Source organism: Tachypleus tridentatus, chromosome 4, assembly GCF_004210375.1.
Source record: "Tachypleus tridentatus isolate NWPU-2018 chromosome 4, ASM421037v1, whole genome shotgun sequence".
NCBI classification, from domain to species: Eukaryota; Metazoa; Arthropoda; class Merostomata; order Xiphosura; family Limulidae; genus Tachypleus; species Tachypleus tridentatus.
This window is the reverse complement of record NC_134828.1, coordinates 49,870,526-49,889,394: the sequence shown is the minus strand read 5'-3', so window position 1 is coordinate 49,889,394 and position 18,869 is coordinate 49,870,526. Positions and strand designations below refer to the sequence as shown.

The following is an 18,869-nucleotide window of genomic DNA, read 5'->3' as shown; positions in this document are numbered from 1 at the left end:
TAACTTTGATACAAGTTTAGTTTATAGATTTTAGCCAATTACTCTTTTGCATCCTTGGTTGTAATAGTGTGATGTAATTGCCTATATCTCAGTTTTGAGAAGTTATGTGAACTAAACACGTAATGAAAGCTATCTTCAACTCTTATGAGCTTATATTTCATGAAAAGTTTTGAATAAATTGGAACAAAATGATGAAAGCTTAGTCAGAGAAAAAGATTTTTGTAAACAACTTTCAGTACAATTACAGTCCCAGTTGTTTTTTCAAAGCTTGCTTTATCCATTTATATTTCTTTTGAATTGTGATGTTGAAGTATGATAAAAAAAATGTTTATCAGGGAACAAAATGAGGTAGGCCAAGATAAGTCATTTTGCTCTCAACTTTATCACATTTTGTTTTGCCAGTAAGATGTTTGTATTGTTAGGTCATATCAGGTAAGTAACTACTTGGATGGGCAAAGAAAATTAATGAAAATAAATGTAAAAAAATGTATAAATGAATATAAAATGGGTGTAAAATATATTGTGTAAATTAAATTAAATCTTTTCAACAACAGTTTGAAAAATTGGTGGTGAGATTATAATTTTTGAAATGCTGAAAGGGTTATTTTTGAATAAAAAACATTAAAATGTATAGGAAAAGTATAGAAGAATATAAAAAGACATAATAATGAGTAGTTAAAATCTGCAAGAAATATAAGCATTCTCAGTTTTTTTAAACATGTCACAATGAAATTTTTTTGCATTTTCAAAGCTGCAAATTTATACAAATATTACTTATATAAATAAGATTTTATGTTAATAAACTACATAATCTGTAGAATATTCCTCTGACATTCCTGATCACTTCATCCAGTAAGTTTTTTTTGGAAATTCAAACAACAAACCATACAACAGATGCACTGAAGCGATGTACGTGCATGTTTAGGAGTTATAGAAAGTGTTGAAAAATAATTTTAAATAATCAGTAAGTAACAGTATAAGTTTTTCTATATAACAGATTGCTCAAAATAATACAAAAGCTTGTTATCTTTTTTTTTTATAGAAAAAATTATATAAAATTGTTTGCTTATAAAATATAAATCTTTAAATGTATGAAACAAACTTTTGTAGCAGTTATACTTTCAGACATGTATGCCTGCACTGAACTGTACTGTTTTTTTGGTATGTATTTATAAATATATATGTTAAAATCATATGTTATTAAATAAAACAATTAAATATAAATATTTTATTGCTGACAAATTTCTGTTAAGAGGTATGTACATTTTAATCCTCTACAGAAATATATTTGATTAAATTTATTTAAAAGATTTGAGAAACATTATTGAAATAAAGAAAATGTTTTGTACAAACTACTTTTTTTTGTAAATGTTAAATTATCACGTATCTGTTTTACATGTGGGATGATATTGGTAGAATTCAGATATGTAGAATAGCTCTTTTCTTGTTTATAATTCTGTGTATAAAATATAGAAGAATTATCAGTTGGACTGTGTTTGAACGTTCATTTTCTAACCAGGAATTCTGATACAGTAATTACCTCTACTTAGCTATTCTTGTTCAGTGTTGCCCTCTGTATGCAAATGTGTTTGCTGCCAAATATTTTACTTGGTTGAAGGATTTCAAGCATGCATTCCTAAGTTCACATTATCACTTCAAATTTGTATAGTTTTAAAGAAAACCTTACTTCACACCACATGTACAGGTGACCTGTTGGGGAATTTCTTGGCATTTATTTGTCAGAAGTTTGAAAATTATTTGGACTAACTTTGTTTTCCTTCTGCTGTCCCCTTTTATGGATTCTGTTTTTGAGGTATGTGATATAGTATCTATTACTCCCAAATATTGTGACCTATGTCCTTCCCTGTTACATCATTCTGCATACCAACCTTAATTGTTTTTCCCTCTTCCCATTATGCATTTTGCCTCTTTTATGTGTGTGTGATGGCATTAGTATCACTGTTATTGGCTTAGCTTTGCCTTCCGGGGGACAGATCCTGAATTTCCTTTATACCTCACAGGTACCCTCAATTTACATTTTTGTTTTACTGTGCTGATTTTGCTGTAATACCTGTCCTTAATCTTTCTTCTGTCAGGGGTTCTTCACTGGATCCCTGAAGGGTTTTCTATGGATGTTTTCTTCTGCCTTCCTTTCACATTAGCGAGTTTATCATTTTCAGCTGGAAATTTGGTTTCTTTGTTGTTAGGTCCTTTTGTGTTATGATGCCTTAGTATCATGGACACATTCTTTCATATCCTTATCTTTGGATATTTCATATGGCCTTGTTTTTGCAACATTCATGTTTGACACAATTCCAATGTCTTTGGAACAAGCATTGCTTCTGTCTTGCAATACTTCTTTCTCTTCCAGTGGCCTATTTATCCCTGTCAAAGCAAATTTTAGCATCAATTCTTGTTTTACAAACCTCCTCTTCTCTGCCTTTGCCTGTTCCTTCTTCCCATGGTGTCTCAGTTTGTTGTTTTTCTCAGTGACACATAGTATACCCTCAATGGTTCTAGTGGGAGCTCATCTGATGGCCTCTGTTCATCAGTGGAATTCATTTATATGAGATGTTTGGATTCATTGACCATGGTCAGAAGGTCTTAACATCACTTCTTTCTCCTCCTTTCTTATCTATCATGCTTGCTTTTTTCCTCCCTGCTCGTGCCAACTTCTTTCTGAGACAGTTATATCTTGCCTTATGCTCTAAGCTATCAAACCTACCTAACTAATTTTAGAGGGTTTTCCATCTGCTTGTCTGTGGTTCCCAAAATCACTCAAGTCTTTGGAGGCTGGTCACTTACTTGTTCTGTTTCACTGTGTTTTTACACATTTGCACATGTACGCATGCACACACACCTCCCTCCTTCTGGTAGACCTTTTCTATGGGTCTTAGAGTGACCAAGTTAGATGTTTTCCATGCTTGTCTGCATATGCCTATCTTGGAATATTCTTGTCCTCATCTTCAGTTTGTCCATTGAGGGGTTGTACACTGATTTTTCATCTTTCATTTCAGACTGACCTTGACAACTTACACCTTGTGTGTTTTGTTGGTTGTTGTGAACCTTCACTCTCTGTTGTCTTGCCCTTGAACTGCACCTTCTCTTCTACAGAGATGGCTGGCTTCTTTTTGTTCATTATGAACAGGAGTTGACCTATCATAATTGTCAGTTCTTTCTCGGAGCTACTTGGGTCGGTTGGTTTATCAACTTAGCAAAGTCCTTCTTTCATCCTACCTGGTTTCTTGTTCATTTTACATCCATCTCTTTGGCTTTGTGTTTTTTATGGTACAGACTTTTTAGAATGCAGTATTTGCTACCTTTCTTCAAGTGTACCACTCCATGCATGGTCCTTCTGATTATTTCTTATTGGCCCGATTAACTGTTGTTTCTTTGCTTGCTCCATTTGTAGGTGTTTGCCCTTCCTCTTTTCTTATTCACCAACTTCTTTCATTGATTACAGTCACCAGTTCTGCCTCTCACACTTCACGTTCTTCATCTACATGCCTGGCTTTTGTCTGGTCCCTGGAAGAAAGGTTGGGTTTTATTTTATTTAACTCATTTACTTCTTTCTTCATTACCACAGGGTATTTCTTTCCCCTATCCTTACTGTTTAGCTCCATTCTTTCCACATACAGAACTTGTGTCCAGAACTTCCAAATCGTGGCTTTATTGTTGTACTTCTTTTCATTACTTTACGTCTGGTATCCTTTGAATGCTTTTGGGGATGCTTCTGTTCCTCCCTCATGCCAGTTTCTCTGCCTTCTCAGTGTGGGATTCTAGCTAATCTTGTGAGAGAAAAGAAGTATCATATCAGAATTTTATAAGTTTCCTACACTGAAAATATATTTCCAATAGATATCTACTTCTCACACTAATCACTATTCCCCCATTTTCCTCAGTGAAGTGAAGATTTATAGTGGAGTGTAGAGGATCCATGTGCATGGTGTGAGCATATCATGCTCCCATTGGTTAATTATTGACATATAATAATTTGCATGAAAGACAGATTGGAATCTCCATATTCCAACAGGGGGGAGTGGAAGGCTTGTAGCATGCATAAAGAATAAGTTTGTTTATAGTGAGCAGCACTGAACAGGAATAGATAATCTTGTAAGAGAAGATAAGTATCTATCAGAAACATATTTTCAGTGTAGGAAAATTTTAACTTCAAAAGTAGTTCTAAAAATTCAAAAGTCCATCAGGCAGCACTAAAGTGTTGTTACTTGACAATATCAGGATATTAACCACAGGTTAAATGTAAGCCACATGGAAAAATTCAATATTTTGATTTGTATATCTATTTCTTAAACAAATGTTACTGTATTAGAAAAAGAAAAACAGCAAAATGTTATATGTAGCATTAGAACAGATAGGTACATAGGAAAGCAGCTGCTTACTTCAATAAAATTTCTAATGAGAGCAGTGCTATGGTAAAATAAATATGAAAATGAAATACACACCAACAGTAATAACTTATTATAATGTTTCTATTAAAACATCACTACTGTTCTGTATAACATATTTTAAAACTCTTTGTGAATGTATTATTTCACTTATATGGATTACCTGTAAAATAAAAGGTTTTTTTATCAAATGTATACTAGTAATTATGGTCATGTCATTAGTACATTATGCAAATTAATACTTTCAATTGTTGGGATCTTTGTTTGGTAATATATTCTGAACTTTTGTTATGTGAAAAATACACAAGACACAAGTGTGAACGATAAATATATAAGAAGAGATGTCATTGATAAACCTGTATAATGCATGCAAGACTGTCAATGTGCTGTCTCAAGTTAATGTTAAATCCACAAAACACAAAAAAGAAGCACAAGTATAAAATAGTCTTCTGTAAACAAAAAGGAAGTTCAATGTAAAGCCTACAAGACAGGCTACTGCAGAAAAATTTTGTAAATTTACTAAGGCACAGTTCTCTCTGTTTGCTTGAGAAAGTTGAGTTTCTTGTGAAGAAATTAATGATATAATACTTTCAAAGTATTTAAATGTCTAGAATGTTAAATTAAATGTTCTTGTCTCTATTGGATAGTGTGGAGGAACAGCAGTATCAATGGGCCTTCTTGTGGATACCCTACAAAGACTTGGACACAACGATGCACCACATCTGAGGGAATCCCTGCTGAAGCTTTGGTTAAGAATTCTAATATCAGAGGTTTGGTATTTGTTTTTGGATAAAAAGGACTAAACATCAATATAAAATATTATTCTAGTGATACCCAAAGTAACAATTCTGTGACAGACTTTTTAAATCTTTTTTTTTTAAACATATCCTTTTCACACTGACCTGTATATGGTGTTTCAGTAAGTACCTAGTAATGTGTATCCAAAAATTTAAAAATACTGTTATATAACTTGCTATTATAGCTGTTTCCTGATTTATTTTAATAGCTGGCAGGCATTAGTAGAGTACTGGAATTGTGCTGGACTATTATTTTTAATACATTAAAGATGTATTAATTAACAAAATTTGTTGTAACCATTAACAGATCAGTAAATAAGATTGAAAAGTACAGGAAATTTAATAGTATTAAATAAAAGACTTCTAAAAATCAAACTTAGTTGTTAGTACTTGCTAAAATGATTTCAGTGGAAATGTTTTCCCAGGTTAAACTGGTGTATAAAGGTGGTATTAAAAGCTGTGTGAAGAGAAAAATTTTAAAAAAGTTAAAATTATATTTTTATGAAAAACAATTGGTATTAGAAGAAAACAATGAAATGGTAGAAGATTTAGGACTTAATTATGTATAGACTTATAAATATAGTACCCTTAATACACCAAAAGTAAAAAAACATTTGAGAATATTTTTTGTTAAAACAGTTGGCATAAAAACAGTGAAATAATAAAAGATTTGTAGTTTATATTTCTATTTTCGCAATTTGTGGTTAAAATGGTGATTACAGTAGTTTTTATATTGTAGATTGTAGCTCATCCTTTGTTGAAAACTTCATGTTTAAAGAATAGGTTTATGGTATTTTGTTTATTCATTATTTTTTTGATTTATTAATCTATCTTATTTCTTCTATTAAGAAAATCTTGTGTGTTTTTTTTTTCGCTACTGAAATATTAACTTATTAAAGCATTATACAAAGCTTGGCAAGTTTTCAACCTAATTTACTCTTTTAATTACAGGGTTAACGGTAAAAGTACCCAACTGATGAAAAATTGCATTTTTATCTTTATAAGTAGGAACGTAAAAAGTATATGGTTAGATATAATTATTACCAAGCTCGTTCTTTAGTTTTCTTTAAGTAGCTTTAAGGTCAGTTGCTTTGATAAAAAATTAATATGACTTCTAAATGTTGATAAATTCCTATTTGGTTTTGTAAAAATATGTGAAATTATTTTTTTACAACATTTAAAATTCTGTATAAAGTTTTCTCTTTCTCATTATTTGTAGGGCCAGCCTACACTATCTCGAATTGCTGCCATGAAAGGCCTTGGTGCTCTTTATTCTAGTGGTGGTGGAGTATTTCAGGTAAGATATTGGTACCAATAGTGAAATCCTGATGTTATGTGTGTGAATGCAAGATAGTGAAAGCTTAGTAGTGTATGTTTATGGGTTTCTCCGATTCATTGATTTTTCCTTTTATTATGTAGATAATTAGGTATGATCATCAAGATAAAGAGATTTAACAGAAACTGTTTTGTAGGAGTAAGTCTGAATTCTCTGGCTTTGAATGAGTGTGAAAAAAAAAAAATATTGTACATAATATCAAACACAGTAAAATTTTTTTTATTTATTTTACAAATTAGTCCATTCATCTTCATCACTGTTGGTTAATTCCATCAAAACATAAGAGAGATTCTGTGCTTAAGGTAGAACATGATCTGCCAGTGTAAAAGAACATTATCTATTTTAACTTCAAATATTAAACTTTAGAGTAATATTTCCCATAAGAAAGAACGACTCAGAACAAAAAGTAACTAGGAATAAAAAAACTTGATGACTTCCTCTATCAGTATTTTACATTAAATCTGCATTAACCTCTTTGTTAACCTGAATATGGTTAACCTAAGAAGGTCGAAATGTTGTTCTGTACTTCATTGTAATTAAAGCTTTAATACCCATACTAGCCGTCTCAAGAATATCTTTTTTCTTCAAGTGGATTTCTTGTCATCATGAACTGAAACTGCTTAATGCTTTTAGAGACATGCATGCACTTATAAAATATAAATTTAACATTTTATGTGTACAAACTAAAGTTATAGAATGTACTTATGTTTAGTCACAATCACTATAGTATCAGGGCTTTTATTTTCAAGGATACACTTCATGTTGTAAAAAAAATTCAGAACTTCCTCAAGCATAAAGACTTATCTTTATGTTAACTAGAAAGATTTTTGTGATAAAACATTTTTAAATATAAAACTATCTTTTGGAAAACTTACACTTTTTATGAAGGGTCTGTTTAATGGTATCAATTTTGGATGTAAATAATGACCTGAATAAATGTGGAGAACTGTATTGCTGGGAGAGTAGGAGGAAGGCAATTGCCTCTGGCCTGATTTCATGGAGTGGTCAAGTCTGTTGGGTCTAACATGATGTGAAAAAAGTATCTCTTTGCAGTGATCATTTTAATTCCATTTTGCTTTATTAATTATTTTGTTATAGCAAATTAAGTCATAAATTTTTCTTAGTTTGTTCCAGAATACCATTCTGTTAGGATTCCAATTGATTCAGGTTTTATTGGGTACTTATATTTATTCTTTGAGACTTGACAGTAATTTGAGATATAAAACCAAAATGCAGGAAATGATACTGTTATTACAACAGCCTTTATTATAACTTTGCTCTGCTTAATGTTACTATTACATAACTTCTCGCTTCAGGTTTGAATGTAATTCTGCTTTAAGATAATCACAGCTAACGAAAATTTATAGATCATTGTTGTATATGTATTTCTCGCATATCAGTGGCAAATGAGGATCTGAGTAAGATGCTTAACTCAGGCCCTGAAACCCTTTGTGTTATTAAGCTGTAGATAAACATGTCTTATATGAACCCTATTAATATGTTGAATTTCATTGTTTAGAATTTATAGCCATAATTAATATGATGAAAAACATTTAATACAGGTTATATATACATTTGGTTAATAAATATGGTACAAAATTAGGCCCTGGTTTTGTGAAGACAAAGTCTAATAATGAGAAAAAATCATACTGATGCTCTTCATGCTGATCAGATATGCTGTATGTTGTCCTTAATAACTCAAAATGCTATCTGTGTATTCCAGATTGACTCTGGATCTCCAGTTGGGGATCCTATTGTTGGCTTGACAGAACTTCTTACAACATTAGCACAGTTTCTAAAAACATCCCATGATATTGGTCTTTTAAACAGTTGTTCATGGATAGTTGGGGAAATATTTAATGTTCAGGCTGGCAAAAACCAGTCATCATCTTCAGGTATGTGTTATTTAATGTGTTTTTGAATACAAATGGTGAATTTTTAAAACTATGTAAAATATATTTTAAAAGACAACATTTGAATATTGCATTTTACAACTGCTTTGTACTATGTTATCATGAAATTTGTTTTCATTTCAGAATATATTTGAATAAGTATGTATGTTTATTTTTTCCTGCCCAATTTTTGATATCAAATAATGCATATTGATTTGATAATAGTTATATATAAAAACTACATTCATTCAATATTATATAAAATTTTTTGCTTTGTTTTTGAAGTGTCTTTTTTATATTTGTAATTTTAGAACTTTTAAACCTAGATGTGTAATTAGCTTGGTTACTTCTTTGTTGATTTTATAATAATTGGCCTTTAATAGTAGACTGATAAGTTGTTACTGCTTTTAAAACTTGAAACTAAATACTTTTCAGGTAAGATAAACTAAGTCCTAACTCTCAAGGGTATGCTTATGTTTTATTTAAAATATTTTAAATATCTTGGTTTAGGTTAAAGATATGAACAGATTTATAATATTCTCAAAACATCAAATAACAAACAAGATGGTGATTATCTTGTATTTGAAGCATCATTTGGGTTAGCCTTTGAAGATATGGCAAAAAATTGTGAAGATTCTGCATTCACTGCAAGTTAGTACATTTAGCAGCATAAAGTGAAATATTAAAGAAGAAAAGAAAAGGTGCAATAGGTAGATCTTGAGGATACATTACTTCTTATTTTGTATGCGTATGTTATATAGTACCAAAAGCAATTATATGGCAGCATTTCCACTTATATTCTTGCTTTAACTTTGTCATCCCATGATATTGTGTCTTTCCTTGAGTGAAAGAATTTCACTGTTGAATTAAAATAAATTTGTAGTAATTCTTTCAATCATGCAAAAAAAAGAAAGAACCTCAGAGTTGAATTTTATTTATGGACTAAAATTAAAACAACTTGTAAATTTTGATTTTTAGTTGATTTTAGCTCTGAATGAAAAGGGTATTGTTTGGAAATTTTCTGAATTTTTTCTTAGCATTATATCACACTTATAGTCCCTTAGGAGGAAAGTGCAATGAGTTTTGAGCAAAACAGTGCTAATTTGACATCATATTTTTAACCCTTTTACTACGGGTCATAGGTAAAAGGTCATGTCATCCCTCATCTCATTTGTTGACATACATTCAAAATTTTATTGAACTACTATTTTATGAATTTATGTCAATAAGTTTGGAATAAAATTGTAGATTATAATTCAAACTTTAATATAATATATGAGTTAATTTCTTAATTTAAAAGTAAATAATAATAGAACATATCTAAATATAGATTTCAGTGAGTCATGTGGTATATTGTTTGCAGCACTGTTTAAAATTAGATGTCTGTGATGTCAAAATACTAAGTCTGTAGTTTTGTAAAAATTGGGAACTCAAATTACTGATACTATGAAGCTAGAATATAAAATAAGAACCTTGTATCATTTTATTTGACTGAGATATGGCTTATGTATTGAATCAAATACAGTAGCTTCATTCACCTCTTTCCATTTTTGGAAATAGTTACTTATATACACTTACTTTAATGTATGGCATGTGAATAACTAATAAACAGCTTAGAATGTCCCATTTTAATCTGTGAAAAGGCTATGTTCTTTCGAAGTTTCCAAGGAGATAGGTTGTTGTCTTAGTCTGCTCAAAGTTTCATATTTTTTTAAAATCTAAATACACCTTAGTTACTAAGCTTAATAAGCTATAGTAGAATTCTATGGTGTGAGTAAAATTATTTATGAATATTTGGTTATTAAATTGTGTGTGTGTGTGTGTGTGTGTATATTATAACCATAAAATATTTAAATATAAACCAAAACACATTAACATGAATTTAAAAAAACTTTTATTTTAAATATGTTGCACATTTTTTTAAAAATTAAAAACATGGATCCCAGAGTACAAGCTACGTCTTGGGATTATAAAACGTATCCTTGGTTTTGGCAGTGACTTCAGAAGTAGAACCCACATTGCAGAGAGGATACACAGTCTATTAGTATTAACTTCCAATTCACCAATCTCACATAAGAAAATTAGAAATTGGGAGAATGAGATGTGGGTACTCAAGCCCACAACATCCCACATTTATATCAACCTTTATTGCCTGCAGGCAGTTGTCTGCACAACAATCCTCCACAAGTGAGAGGAGATAATTGTTTGCTTTACTTCATGATTTATTGTTCTATATTTTAAGAAAAATACGTTTAATGATTTATTTCTAAATAGCAATAATCTATATACATATACATAATGTGTAATAATTAAAATGTGACTGTATATTACAAAATACTAGTCAACTGAAACACAGCCAAGACAGAGAACACTAAAAGTCAGTTTTATATTACTGGGTACGTGACATGAATACTCGTGCCCAGCATCAATGTAATTTATGTAATGCTAGCTAGGCAGGACTTGAAGGTCAGTATAATAAAAAAAATAAATAAATATGTATGTAAATATATAGTGTTATGAGACTTAAGCTAGCTAGACTAAACATTTGCAAATTCATGTTATTCTAGCGTAGAAAAAGCACAATTTATATTCATTTTCTAATTTTTTTATGATTGTTACAAGGTTGGTCAAGTGACAGACCCCATCTAGTTGGAATAGAGAAAATAATAGACCAGATATAAATTCTTATTGAAAACAAACATTTGAAATATATTTTGGAGATCCTAGAGATTACACAAACAATATTCGATTTTTTGAATGAAGAATAGTTTTGTAATCATAATGTGAAATCACTTTGCATTCAGACTATTAACAAAAGAGAGACTATTTTACAAATAAATAAATCTTTAGTAAAAATATTTCATTAAAAACCTGATTTTTATATGCAATATATGTATTATCTTTACTAAAAGTCTACCAAATTTTGTGAAGATACACATGCTGTATCAAAAGCTATGGTGCAAATACTTAATATGTGCAAATTTGTAAATGAACTCGTGTGTTATACTAAGCCCGTACTGAAAGGGTTAATAGACATGTTTTTTGTTAGTTTTAGCCCATCATTGTTTCTTAATCATGGTTGTCACAGTGTGATGTATTGTGCTATATTTCAGGTGTGAGAAGTCACAAGCTGGTATAATATTAACCATGACTATAATGAAAGATTTTTTTTTCTTCTGGTTCAGTAGAGCATGAAACAAAGTGACAAAAGCTTAGCTTGATATTTAGTTGCTAGAAGGGAAAATGTGTGAAGAAATTTTGCCACAATTACAGTTCTGACTTTTGTTTTTAAAGCTTGCTTTATTATTTTATACTTCAGTTGGATTACGATGTTTCAGTACCATGTGAAAAGAAATGTTTTTTTCTATGAAGTAAGATGAAATAGGGTTAGTTAAAACATTTTGTACTAAACCATTTCAAGTTTTGTTCCACCAAAAAGGCTATTGTGTTTATTTTAATCTGTATCTGCCTAAGCAACTGCTTGAATTGGGAAACAAAATCTTCAAACAAGAAAAAAAGATACATCTAGATATAAATTAATGTAAAACTGGTTTAAAACATGTTACGTATGTCAGTCCTGGTTAACCCTCTTGCAGTGGATTTGGTATAATATACACATTTGCACATGTTAAGTATTTATACTATAACTTCTGATTCAGTATGTGTATCTTCACAAAATTTGGTAGACTTTTAGTGACTAAAAGATTGACAGTCTTTTGTGCACAAAAATCAGCTTTTTAATGGGGTATTTTTTATCAAAGATTTGTTTGTGAAAATATCAAGCCTGTTTTGTTACTAGTCTGAGTACAAAGTGATTTTCATATTATGATTAAAAACTATTCTTTATCCCCAAAATCTCAGATATTATTTGTGTGACCTCTAAAACAACTTAAATACATTTCAGTTATTTGTTTTATAAGACTTTATATTTTGTCTCTTACTTTCCTACCCTAACTATATGGGGTTTGTCAATTTGACCAATCAAACCACAGTAAAAAATTGAGAAAAGAATATAAATTATGCCTTTTCATTCTAGAATGACTACAGATTATAATATGAAAACACAAATGTTTTGTATAAACTGCTTAAATCTCTTAACATATTATACATTTGTATTTATTTGTTATTTTTATTATACTGGCCTTTCAGTTATGCCTGGCTAACATTGCAAAACTTGCATTGATGCAATGCATATGCATTCATGTTATGATATTCAAAAATATAAAACTGGTCTTTACTGGTCTTGGCTGTGTTTTAGCATAAAATACAGTCACATTTCATTTATGATAATTTATCATTAATATATTATTACTATTTACAGATAATTTCTTAAAGTTATTTTTCTTAAAGTATATAACAATAATTAAAGAAGTATGCTCAGTTGCTATTTGCCATTAGTTGCTAAGCCTATCAAAATTCTTATGGACAACGTGTAATGAAATAATTTTTTTAGTTTTGTATATACATTTGAAATAATCAAAAGTCATAAGGAAGTGTTACCAGAAATGGAAAGTGGTATGTGGAGCCACTGTGTGTTTCAGAATATGAGTGATATTTCATCATATAGAAAGTAGAGGAAGTAAGTATTGGTAATTTGAATTTTTAATTCATACAAAAATGTAGATTTTGTATTTGTCATATCAGATGTATAATTGAAATCAATACTCCATTCAACATACCACGTATACATAAAAATCAGTATTTAGTGTGTTCTTTTAAAATTTATTTTTAAATTAATATTTAATTAATATATAATACTAAAAGTTGAATTATAATCTGTAATTTGATACCAAACTTATTGACATAAATTCATAAACTAGTAGTTCAATAAAATCTTGAATGCAAGTCAACAAACACAGTAACTGTAGGGTTAATGAAAAAAGCTTTACAGGAAAGTTTTTGAAAATGTAGGAAAATATGAAAATCAGTAACTAAAATGTGCAACAAAAGAAAATATTGCAATAAAACCTTTTCAAATTTTCAAAGCTTCCCACTTATAGAAATATCACATATAAAAGTAATAAATACTATATTCAGAAACTATATAATTCTGTATAAAGTTCATCTATAGTTTCCAAACTATTTCATCCAGTAAGTTTTTGTTTCCTTTGTTGTGCAATAAAACTGTAATTGATCCATCACTAGTTGTTTGAGTTAAATATGGAAAAGATGCTAGTTATTTTAAAATTTAACTCTGTCATATCTTTGTTTATTAGTTTTAACTGCTTTATGTGTTTTTGTTCTATTTTAGTGCCATCTGACTATTCCTACCTTCCTGCTAAAAGTGTTCTGCGACCACTTGTAGGATTGCTTTCAGAATGGCATAAGCCAGTTAATGGTAAAGGAAACATTGAAATACGTGTTATATATATGTCTTAATGTTTGGATTTCAGTAAATACAATATGGATTTTGAATGCTAGAAATTAATTACATTTATTTATTAGATTTATCTATATTAAAGTTGGAAATCATTATTTACATTAAATATGTTTATGGTGAAACTATCTGCTGGTGTATCACTATATATTTGACTGGCAAAACTATTGACTGTATTGTGTTACTCTCTATATTTTACAATGATGAAACTATCTACTAATGTTGTATTACAGGTTATTGTTTTTTTAATAAAGATAAAAATTGAAAATATAATCTGTGATGTAAAGACTTATTATTTGACTTGCTGCACCTGTAATAGGAAACTGTTTAGACTAGCCATTTGGAGTGTGATTTTAAATTCAGTTACAAATAAATTTATTTTGAATCCACTTATGCAGGTGCGAGTGGAGAACATGAGTCATTAAATCAAGGAAGTTTACAGCTAGAATAAAGAATTGACTCTGAGACTGATGTCAAAAACCACATAAAATCTTTAATATGTTGTATTCAAATGTTTTATCATGAGTACTCAGTGTTTCATTAATTAAACCTTCTACAGTATTCATCAAGTTATTTATTATAATCAACAAATTATCAATTAAAAAATGTTATCAGAAGTGTTCTCAGATGTACTTTGAGTTCTATGTTATATTATACATTCATTTCCCAACTATGCTATTGGTTTGATGGAAAAAGCAGTTGTTACATCGAAGATGAATGATAGTTATTCTGAATCTGCTGGAGGACAGTTAATTGCATTATGTCTGAAACTATAGGATTTGGTAACATTGGAGAAGGTTAATAACAAGTCTACTGGCTTTGTTGTCAGCTTCAGACAATTGATTTTGGGTCCAAAAACATCAGTTCAAATACAGTTTTCTTTAGTATTTTAATGATTTTCTAAATAGTGTTATATATAATCTTTAAAGAAGGTCTGTCACTTAATAGGCTAAATTTTGTTAACTTATCATAATTCTCATAACTAATATCAAAACTAATTCAGTAATTTGTTATGATCGAAGACTGTAAATTGACAGCTAGCTTGCAAGTATTTCTCCTTGATGAAACTTTGTAGAATAGATGTCAACTGCCTGTTGTGGAGACACAATTGTAGAAGATGAAGTTTCTAAAGTCTTTAGCCTTTTGAAACATTGTCCTCTATGCTTGTGTCTCCACAACAGGTAGTTGGCATCCATTCTACCTGTTGTGGAGACACAGTTCTAGAGGATGAAGTTTCTAAAGTCTTCAGCCTTTTGAAACATTGTCCTCTATGCTTGTGTCTCCACAACAGGTAGTTGGCATCCATTCTACAAAGTTTCATCATGAATACTCTGCCTAAACAATCTAACAAAGAATATTTCTCCTTATCTTCTTTCCAAACAAAGTTTCAAGTCTTTGGTTTTTTTCAAATGCTTTTTATAGAATTCTTTTCCTGCCTTTAATGAAGCTAACATAAACTTTCTCATAGCTTTCTTTTTGCTACAGTTGTCCCTGTTTATGTAGATAACATAAATATTTAGTTCTACATAGTGTCTGGAATCCACCTTGGTTTATGTTTGACACATAAATTTTCTTTCTTGGTCAAGCATTATTGTTTATTAGTTCAATAAATGTGCACATTATTTCTACTTATTGTCCATATGTGTGCCAGACAGAGAATTTTATGAGATTTGTATTTTCTCAATTCTTGAAGCATTTAAAATATTGTAAAATGCTACAAATGCTTCACACTTACTTCTGTGTCTGCACTTTTGCATCAACACAGTTTGTTGATGAACCTTGAATAGGCAAAAACTCTAGTCAATAGAAGTTGATGAATCATTAGGTCTCAACATCACAAATTCTATTCACAGTTTTACCTTTGATGAAAATAATATAAATTTGTAATATTATCATTAAAGAGTTGGTCTGCTGTGTAATATCAATGAATAAATTAGGTGCAATGCCTTTCTAAAATTCACACACCTAACTCAGTTTATATTACTGTATGTCAGGTTACAAAGGACATAGAAGCCTCGTACATATTATGGACTGACATTTGTTTGAGTAAAAAGACACTATCTACTGATATTTTGTCATTCAATTTTTTTGTCATTTTGCAGCTATAAATATTTCTCAGCCACATGTGTTTACATCTCTACGTGTTCTTAATCAAGAGTTTTCTCGTCCTCTTCCACCCATAAATTGGTCGTCTGTGCTAACTCCATTTCTTCGTATGAAAAATGGTAAGTGTATTTTTGTTTAAAGAAAATATGAATTATATGAATCTTTGCTACATTGTACAACTACTGTTGTTTTTTAAGTAAGTTCATTTGTTAACCATACCTAAAATTTTGTACTTTTTGAGTTTTTTTTAGGAAGTAAAAAATAATACTGGATGTGAAACACTTTACTTGAAATAACTTCATCCAAATGCCACAAGTCTTGATTTATAAAGAATGAACTATACATTATTGCATATTTGATAACTGTAATTTCACAGAAGTTTATGTTTTAAAGAAAGAGTCAGTTATCATGATAGTTTTAAATTTTCCTCCTAAATTTGTTAATTTACCTGTAGATTTATAAACAAGGAGCATCTATAATTTTTTGAAAAGTTTTATCAGTTTACATTGGTGGGAAGTCACAGATTACATTCTTAAATGTATAAAATAAAAGATGCTAAGAATGGGAACATGAGCAATGGACTTGTTCAAACATTAGTACTGTAATGTATAGTTTTTGATATTTTGCCAGTGCAAAAAGTTTATTCATCTTAGGTTTTATTTGTGTTATTTGAAAGCTTTTATAGTGATTAGATGTTTTTAACATTACATATAGCAACTATGGATTTCATTCAATGTCATCAAACACTCCTATACTACCCTTATCTAACTGTGCTTGATATACTGATAATATAAAAAAAACAACAATAGATTAATCTTTAACAATACATCTCATAACACATCATAAAGGTTAATTAACTTATTTATTTATGTGTTAATTATTTGTATTAATGCTTTTATTAATAATTTATATTTTGATTAATACTTTTTCCATTCTGTGATAGTTGAATTTCATACAGCTGATTGATATGATTATCAAAGTTTTCAGTAAATTTAGGAAAAATTGATACCTTTATTACTGATAAACCAAGAGATTTCATTACTGTATATTTTAAAAGTTTCAAGTGCTACATTGGACAGTTTGGAAATTTGTCTTCATCAAAGTAAAACATCGAGTAATGCTTCTTCTCTACTAGCCTCATGGATGGTTCCTCCTCTGGTTACTTCTTTATCGGTAAGTTATACAAAATCTGCTGTCATTGGGGTGTAATAGTATTAACTGATTTCCCAAAAGTTGTTTTTCTGTTTGATGTAACAATATTCATGATCTTAAATAAATATTACTGGTATCAGCTGCTTCTAATTTATTGTTTTATGCATTTTTTGCTAGAAGAATGATGTATTAAAGGAATTTAAACAAAACAGTTAGTCAGTATTATAACCATGCTTTCCATTAAATAGTTTTATTAAATAGTTTAATACACTGTTGACTGTTGAATGCTTCTTATGTTTTAGCTTGAAACTTACCTTTAAAAAATAAAATGTTTTGAATTTTTCATGCTTGTTTTTTAAAGTTGCTTTAAATAAACTGTAGAAATCAGTAGTATTTTAATGCTGTAATTTTAGTATGTTTAAGTTTTCAACAGCAAATAATCACTTATAATTTTTGTACCTTTTTAAAATAAAAATATTAAACTGCAAAGATAGTTATTTTATCTCTCTAAATTATTTGTTGAGAAGCCATATTAAATATACTTGAGTGCAGCTACAAAGAATTTACTTAGTCTTATTTCTAGCTAAAAAGTTGATCATATTTCATCTCGGGAAGATCAAATTATTTTTCATATCAGAACGGCTGGTATGGATATTATCACTTTTATTGATAAGGAGAGAGCTTCCTAAGTCATCTTCAGGTTAGGAAAGAGTTTGAATGTGACCATTGATGGACACATCTTAAGGACAAGAGTATAAATGGGATTTATTGTTGTTTGTTTGTTGTTGGTCTAGGTGTGTGCATATAATTTTTTCCATGTTTTTTTTGAGGAAATTTGTTAATGAAGTGTTGTTTTATTTTGTTGATTTCATTGTTAATTTTATCAGGTGAGCATGGTTTTATGGCTGTTTTTATTTGGTTTCATAATATGTTTGTTGTTTTGTTTCAAGTGCAGAGTCCCAGGGAATGTATAATCCAGTATGGGTGATTTTTATGTGGATTTCTGTTTTGGATTGTGTATCAGTTCTAGTGATTTTAGGGTTAAGAAATGCTACTTGGTTAGTTTTCTCCTGTTCACAGGTGAACTTAATATTGGGGTGTATCGAGTTAATGTGATAGAAAAAAACAAGTGTGTGTTCTGTAGATGTGCATCCAGCTATTATATCATCAACATACTTGTGATTCAATCTGTGTCATAAAAATGTTGGCTAAAACTGGTGACATGGAATTCCCCATACTTAGGCCATTTATTTGTAGGTAGTTTTGGTTATTGAACATAAAGTTAGTTTTGGTGGTAGTAAATTCTATAAGGGTTACTAATTGGTTGCTGGAATGTCTTATCAATAGGTTGGGGTCTTGGATATAAAGATCTAAAGCTATCTTGCAGGCTTCAGTTGTGGGGACTTCTGTGAAGAAGGAGATTGAATCAAAACTGGCCATTAAGGCTTTATGATTTAATTGATTAAGAATGCATTTAAAGTTAAAAGAGTTTTCAAAAAAGGGGCCAGCTGATGTTACATGTTTAGAAAATTCCCACGCTATACATTTAGGTTGCAGTTAAATGAATCATAGGCCTACATTATGGATTGTAGTGGACAATCAGGTTTGTGAGGTTTGGGGGGTGCCGTATAGTTGTGGTGTGCATGAGTCAGTCTTTTGTAGGTAAGAATAAATGTTTTCTGAGATTGTGTTGGTTTTTTTCATTTGTAGTAGTATTTTGTTTAACTGGTTTTCATGAGCTTTTGTTGGATTTGTGTTTAGTATTTTAAATGTTTGCGTATGACAAGATGTCCATTGTTTTAA

At 29.8% G+C, this 18,869-nt stretch overlaps 1 protein-coding gene across 7 annotated transcripts in view; it reads left to right on the top strand.

The window, feature by feature from the left end:
- LOC143249099 (focadhesin) overlaps window positions 1–18,869 on the top strand; it is a 122,347-nt gene that overhangs the window by 93,920 nt on the left and 9,558 nt on the right. For all 7 annotated transcript variants that reach the window (XR_013027523.1, XM_076498358.1, XM_076498360.1 and 4 more), the window contains 6 exons: window positions 5,054–5,176; window positions 6,423–6,500; window positions 8,263–8,434; window positions 13,683–13,769; window positions 15,911–16,033; window positions 16,972–17,087. Coding sequence is in view for 6 of the 7 variants with exons in the window: in XM_076498358.1 (XP_076354473.1) it covers window positions 5,054–5,176; window positions 6,423–6,500; window positions 8,263–8,434; window positions 13,683–13,769; window positions 15,911–16,033; window positions 16,972–17,087 (699 nt within the window). In the remaining variant the exon portion in view is untranslated. The remainder of the gene's footprint in view (window positions 1–5,053; window positions 5,177–6,422; window positions 6,501–8,262; window positions 8,435–13,682; window positions 13,770–15,910; window positions 16,034–16,971; window positions 17,088–18,869) is intronic.